This window comes from Dendropsophus ebraccatus, chromosome 14, assembly GCF_027789765.1.
Source record: "Dendropsophus ebraccatus isolate aDenEbr1 chromosome 14, aDenEbr1.pat, whole genome shotgun sequence".
NCBI lineage: Eukaryota > Metazoa > Chordata > Amphibia > Anura > Hylidae > Dendropsophus > Dendropsophus ebraccatus.
In genome coordinates this window covers 62,931,379-62,937,425 of record NC_091467.1, presented here as the reverse complement: position 1 = coordinate 62,937,425, position 6,047 = coordinate 62,931,379, and the positions used below count along the sequence as shown (strand labels likewise).

Below are 6,047 nucleotides of genomic sequence, written 5' to 3'. Positions count from 1 at the left end.
TTTTGGTAGAAGAACATATTCATGATGACCTGAGATGGTGGTGGAATTGTGACTGGAAGGGAAACAGACCTGAATGGGATCAGGTGTGGGTGATCCAGGCCCAGAGGACAGTGCTGGAAACAATTGGGGCTCTTTCATGAATGATCTGACCAGATGACCAAAGAAAGTCAGGATAACTCCAAGAGCAATGGGCTACTAGAACAACTGAGGACCAGGCATGAAGGCAAGAAAAGATCTGTGAAGAGCCTTGGATGAAGTAATGAGAACCAACGATTAACTGCAGGGGCCCATCCTGTTTTGGGAATGTTCCCCAAGTTCAAAGCCAGGCAAGGATGCTTATGGGCACGTTCCTTTTCTCAAGACCTTTTCTGTAAACTGATTGACCCAAAAGTCATATCATAGCCCATCAATTTGTTTTTAATACACTCTGACAACCCTTAATAGAACACCACTGGCAAAACCCTGTTATTCTATAGAAGACAAGCAACGGAATTGGATGACGCACCGATCTACAGGGCAACAGCGATGAGTGAGGCGATCAGGGAGGATAGTCAGATTGCCATAGAGGGGACACCAAGCATACTCATGGGCAGGTGGAGATGGTATCTAAGGGGTTAGATGATCAGGATCAGTTCTCGACTTTGTACAATTTGAGTCGAATGGTGTCTGTACATTACACGGCACTGTATATATACTGTATATGGTACATGGTGAAACGGTGTCCTGTCTGCTGTACATGTACATCATAGGGGGTTAAAATGCTACAGTAAGAAACAACCATATAGTATAGTAAGAATACAACTATATTCTACTGTGTATTCTTACTTATTTTCTTCCTTTAATCCTTAGAACCAATATACGGTTGTGTTATTGGGAGACCTGCGGAGGGCGACGTACGATGCAGTTGGGTTACAGGAGGGTCTGTGTTGTACTGGGCCAAATGCTCCGTCTGTGTCCTCCTCCTCATTACTGGAGGTACACATGGTGTTTCCAGTCCGTGCCGAGTCTTGTTGATCCTGGTGAATTCTTCCCGCTCTGTCATCTATCCAGGGCGATGGGTCCCCCCTTCTAAAATGTATCGGCCTGGGCAGAAGTTTATTACCTTTTCAGTATAATATCCTTTCAGTCTTTTATGTCAGTATGGGAAACAGTTGATTTACTGTTGGTAGATACGATGTCATCTTTGTGACCAAGCAGCTTGTGTGACGAGGGATTATGGGAATTGTACTGCAGTAGAATTGTATGACATGTCACGCTATACCCACGGTGAAGTCATGGAGCTCTGGAGGAGAAGATGGCAGTGAGACTAAGGTTTCGGTACCAGACAAAGCTCAGGTCAATCGGAGGTCTCACAAAAATGATTCCAATGATATGCACTGTTTTCTGAATATATATAAAGGCAAAAAAAAAGATTATCATTATGATCCTTATGTACTATTAGACACAATAACCTGGGGTGCACTGTGATGGGTGTTTAATCCTATAGAAGTCTCTTCAGCCGTGATGCTTCTATGGCACCAGCACCAATCCTTGAAGGACATTTGATGATCCTTTGCAGGCTAATCGCCCTCATATTCACAGTCTCCTCTCCTGTGGTACTTTTATTGCCTGCACAAAAACCAGTCCTTGAATAACCTTTGATCCATCTCAGGTTAAGTCTGTTTGCATTAAAGATGATTCTCCTGTGATGGTACTGGCACCAGCACCAATCCATGAAGGATCTTTTGGTGGTCTTATATCCCATTATGTTTCTACCACTGGCACTGGCACAAATCCTTAGAGGACATTTGATCCTTCAGAGGCTAAAGCCCTTTGTATGGAAGTCTCTTACTCTGTGATGGTTCCACAACTGGTACCAGCACCAATCCATGTAGGATCTTTTGGTGGTGTTTTCTCCCATTATGTTTCCACCACTGGCACTGGCACCAATCCTTAGAGGACATTTGATCCTTCAGAGGCTAAAGTCCTTTGTATGGAAGCCTCTTCATCTGTGATGGTTCTACAACTGGTACCAGCACCAATCCATGAAGGAAGTTTTGATGGTCTCCTTCCATGATGCATACACCACTGTCACCAATCTTTTAGGGACATACGATGCTTTATAGGTTAAAACCCCTTGTATAGAAGTCTCTTCGCCTGTGCTGCCACCACCACTGGTACCTGCACCAATCCATGTGTAAAATACTGACCTTTCCTATCACTCACTTGAGGTTTTGGTCTTTTGCTTTATAACCAGTTCTAGATATGTCAAGTAGAAATAGTTCATTTGGATTTTTTTTTTTTTTACTTAGCAATATATTTTTTATTAATCTCCCATAGGGGGCAATTACATATAGTGTTTAATGTTTATATCCACTTACATGTGATACTGTCATGTAGCTGAGGGCACTCGGGAAAAACTCATGTGTTGTCCGGTCCTAATTATCTCCAATGGGATTAGTAAAAGGAGGCCAGGCAGTGTTATAATGGTTCCTGCATCCTGTTCATTACAGACTCCTCATCTACAAGAATTCTCCTCTTGCTTGGGTATGTTGCCTCAGGAGAATTGGCTTAGGGCTGTAAAGCAATATATTCTGCAAAATAGGACACAACATAGTCAAAGGCTATAGCTAAAGCAATGGTTTCTGCCAATTTGTGCAATGTAATGTGTCCACCATGTATAATGATGATGAGAACATTGGTTGATGATGATGGGGTTGATAGATTTGTTGATGGTGGAGATCATTACCTTACATCACTATTTGGTGAGTCACCCAGATTGTCTCTTAATTGCAGATTTCCGCGGATCTAATGAAAGTTAAACAATTTTGGTGACGAAATCACTACACGCAGAGAATAACCATGAGCGTCTCATCCCTACTATCCCGAGGAGCGGTGGATATTCTTGAGGAGCTACAGATTCTGACGGCGAAGACGATGGAGAAAGTAGAAATCGCAAAACAATATGAGGTCATCCGGGAACTTGGGAAAGGGACATACGGCAGAGTGGATCTGGTGATCCATAAAGCCAGAGGTGAGTCCTAGAACATCTCATATAAATAAAATAAATTTACATATAAAAATTGAGCCTTTCGTTAGAGATGAGCTAATCTTTTGGACTTTTGGTCCGAAAGCAGTTCGCTCGATCGTGATGCCTGTGATCCCGGGTGCATAGTTGCGATCCCTGGAATATGCGGCCAGGATATTCCAGGGAATCGATATGGAATTCCTATGCACCCGGGATCACAGGCATCACGATTGAGCGCAGATGCCGTCGGACCAAAAGTCCGACGGTCCGTGCATCTCTACCTTTTGTGTAGACTATCTAGACCAGAACCAAATGGGCCTTAATCTGCTGTAAGACCTTATCTAGGGGTGTAACGTGACATCACTGTGATTGTGTTAGGTTTAGACAATGGAGGGATCTAATTTCTGTTTTTGTTTCTTTTTTCTTTTTAGGTGCGAAGATGGCTTTAAAATTTTTGAGGAAGAAAACAACAAAACAGAAGAGTTTTCTGCAGGAATATTGCATTTCACGCTATCTGTCGGCCTGTCCGTATATCATCGGCATGTATGACATTGCATTCGAAACAGATGAATACTATGTGTTTGCCCAAGAATACGCCGTGGCTGGGGACCTTTTCGATATCATCCCTCCACAGGTATGTATGGAAACTACAGCATGGTCAACCAAGGTGTAATTATATGACGCAATGTAATAAGTATCGCACCTACAAAGAGACAGTATAACAGTATAATTGACTGAAGAAACGTATGTCCCATATTTTATTCTTTTGCTTTATTTTTGCAGGTCGGTCTTTCCGAACATACAACCAAACGCTGCATCTACCAAGTGGCATTAGCCCTGGATTATCTCCACAACCGGAAGCTCGTCCACCGCGATATCAAACCAGAAAACATTCTCATCTTTGACAAAGAATGCCGAAAAATTAAACTTTCAGATTTCGGCATGACCAGGATTGCCGGAACCACAGAAAAGCGCGTGAGTGGGACCATCCCCTACACAGCTCCGGAACTTTGTGAAACTTCAAAGCACAGTGGATTTTTGGTGGAATACAGTATTGACGTGTGGGCTTTTGGGGTCCTCCTGTTTTGCATGATGACTGGGAATTTCCCTTGGGAAAAAGCATTACACTCGGACTCCTTTTACTATGAATTTTATCAGTGGCAAAAATATAAAAACGCCAATGTACCATCTCAGTGGCGGAGATTCACCTCGCATGCCCTTAAAATGTTTAGCAAATTGCTTGCCATCGAGCCAGAGAAAAGATGCTCCATTAAGGATATCCTCTGGTATTTTGGCAAGACTTGGCTGGTGACCAAGGAAGAGCCTCATCCTTCGGAGGCAAAAACCAACGGTGATGTATTTGTACATATCAAACCGCAAAGTCTTCCTTATCTCAACGGCAACACTCTCGATAGCAATAAGAGTGACACCAGCCCCAGTTTATCCTTCTCCTCCTGCAGCAGCTACGAGGATGTCCCGAAAGAAAGTAATGCAAATACCATCTTAGTGTCTGCACCAATTGAGATCTGTGTATGAAACATTTCTCTTCATTGCGTGCTATATACAGGCAGAGCAGTCTTCTTTTGGACTAATGGCATGAACTGGGAGACGTCCTCTGGCTCATCAATCGCATTGTCCATAGACGTTGGCCGCATATGGTTCACATAATAACCAGATAAGACATTGAGCTGTGTAGATGTGAGCATGCCCAAGGTTTAGAAATGCTTGATGCTTTGCGGTAAGAGATACGAGGTAGGCCCGATGTTCCTACCAAATCCTCCGCCCATCTATGGCCATGAATATTTTACGACCAATCCTCTCTCACTAAGTTATACATTTAAATGTATGTTATTTATTATCTAAAAATAATTATTAATTTATCAATATTTATCCTATTTTATTTATTCTAGTCAACTTAGCGAGGTTTTCAATTTTGCACAAAAATTCCTTACGCAACTATGCCCAAACTTAGTACCTAAATCTTTACCAATGCAGAGCCGTAACTCCGCCATATACATTAAGGAGTTGGCCAAACACCTGTTCGACTAATGGCTATCTCCCTGGATCCCAACTATCACCTCCAATTTTCTAAATGAATAGCGGGTGGGGGGGAATCTGCTGCCAGATTCCTCTGATGACGTCTTATCTCCCAAGGAATTGAAATACTGGGCAACTTAAGTCTTACTGGCTGATTCTTCTATCCACCAACATATGCCATCTGGGGAAAATTGGGAGGCCACCATACACATTAGATGGTTAGTATATAATTAATGGGATTGGATAACACATATCTGGTGTATATGGCAAGCTAAAGCATCCATGGTCCCCACTGGTTGGTATCAGCTACATCGATGACGTTCCCACTAACACATGACTTCTGTAACCTGGTCCTAAATAGGCTTAGAAAGCAATTCACACCAGAGGGGGATTGGAATAGGATAGGGAGCCTGTGGGAGATATGTGAAAAACTTCCAAAACAATCATCGTCCATTCTCCAGCACATTCTTTTGAATTCCCTCCATGACATCTTAAAGGGCATACATTTTTATTATTTACCACTATTGGGAATAAGGAATTGCATTTTACTGGTTTTCTACTTTGTATTTTATGTCATGAGTCCAAAAACCCGCAGCTCTGTCTGACCATTGCAGAACATTACAGGTCCTCCATCGCAGCCATGAGCCAAGAAAATCCCTGTGTATAAGTGTATTGTAGTGGTGACCATGTGTATACATGTATTATCTATCATTTATATTGTACTCATCCCATCCCACATTACTGTGCGCCACTTTAAGATGATCATCTTTTCTTTAGTGGTAAAATTCATAAAATGAAAAAAAAAAGGCAATATAGTGTGAATGAGACCGTGAGACCGTGTCATGTTAGGATTTGTTTTCTTCATTTTTAAAAAATGACAAAAATTTAACTGTGTAATCTGAACAGCGACTGCAAAAAGCATCACAAAGTCCTCAATAAACAGTGAAATAAATAATTATACCGAAAACTGCTTGTCTTCTATGAGTATTCAATATAAGTCAAT

General features: G+C 42.0%; 1 protein-coding gene across 1 annotated transcript; it reads left to right on the top strand.

Annotated features, from left to right (window-relative positions):
- Window positions 1–2,841: 2,841 nt before the first annotated feature.
- Window positions 2,842–4,820, top strand: LOC138772605 (serine/threonine-protein kinase SBK1-like). The gene is made up of 3 exons (XM_069953123.1): window positions 2,842–3,013; window positions 3,439–3,641; window positions 3,791–4,820. Exons 1-3 carry the CDS (start codon window positions 2,842–2,844, stop codon window positions 4,541–4,543), a joined length of 1,128 nt encoding a protein of 375 aa, XP_069809224.1. The 3' UTR covers window positions 4,544–4,820.
- The last annotated feature ends 1,227 nt before the right edge of the window (window positions 4,821–6,047 follow it).

Bases quoted from the DNA above. Each gene is read 5' to 3' on its own strand.
- LOC138772605 (XM_069953123.1), top strand. From the start codon at position 2,842: ATGAGCGTCTCATCCCTACTATCCCGAGGAGCGGTGGATATTCTTGAG. The intron at 3,014-3,438 runs GTGAGTCCTAGA...TTTTCTTTTTAG, and splicing joins GGTGATCCATAAAGCCAGAG to GTGCGAAGATGGCTTTAAAA. The intron at 3,642-3,790 runs GTATGTATGGAA...TTATTTTTGCAG, and splicing joins TCGATATCATCCCTCCACAG to GTCGGTCTTTCCGAACATAC.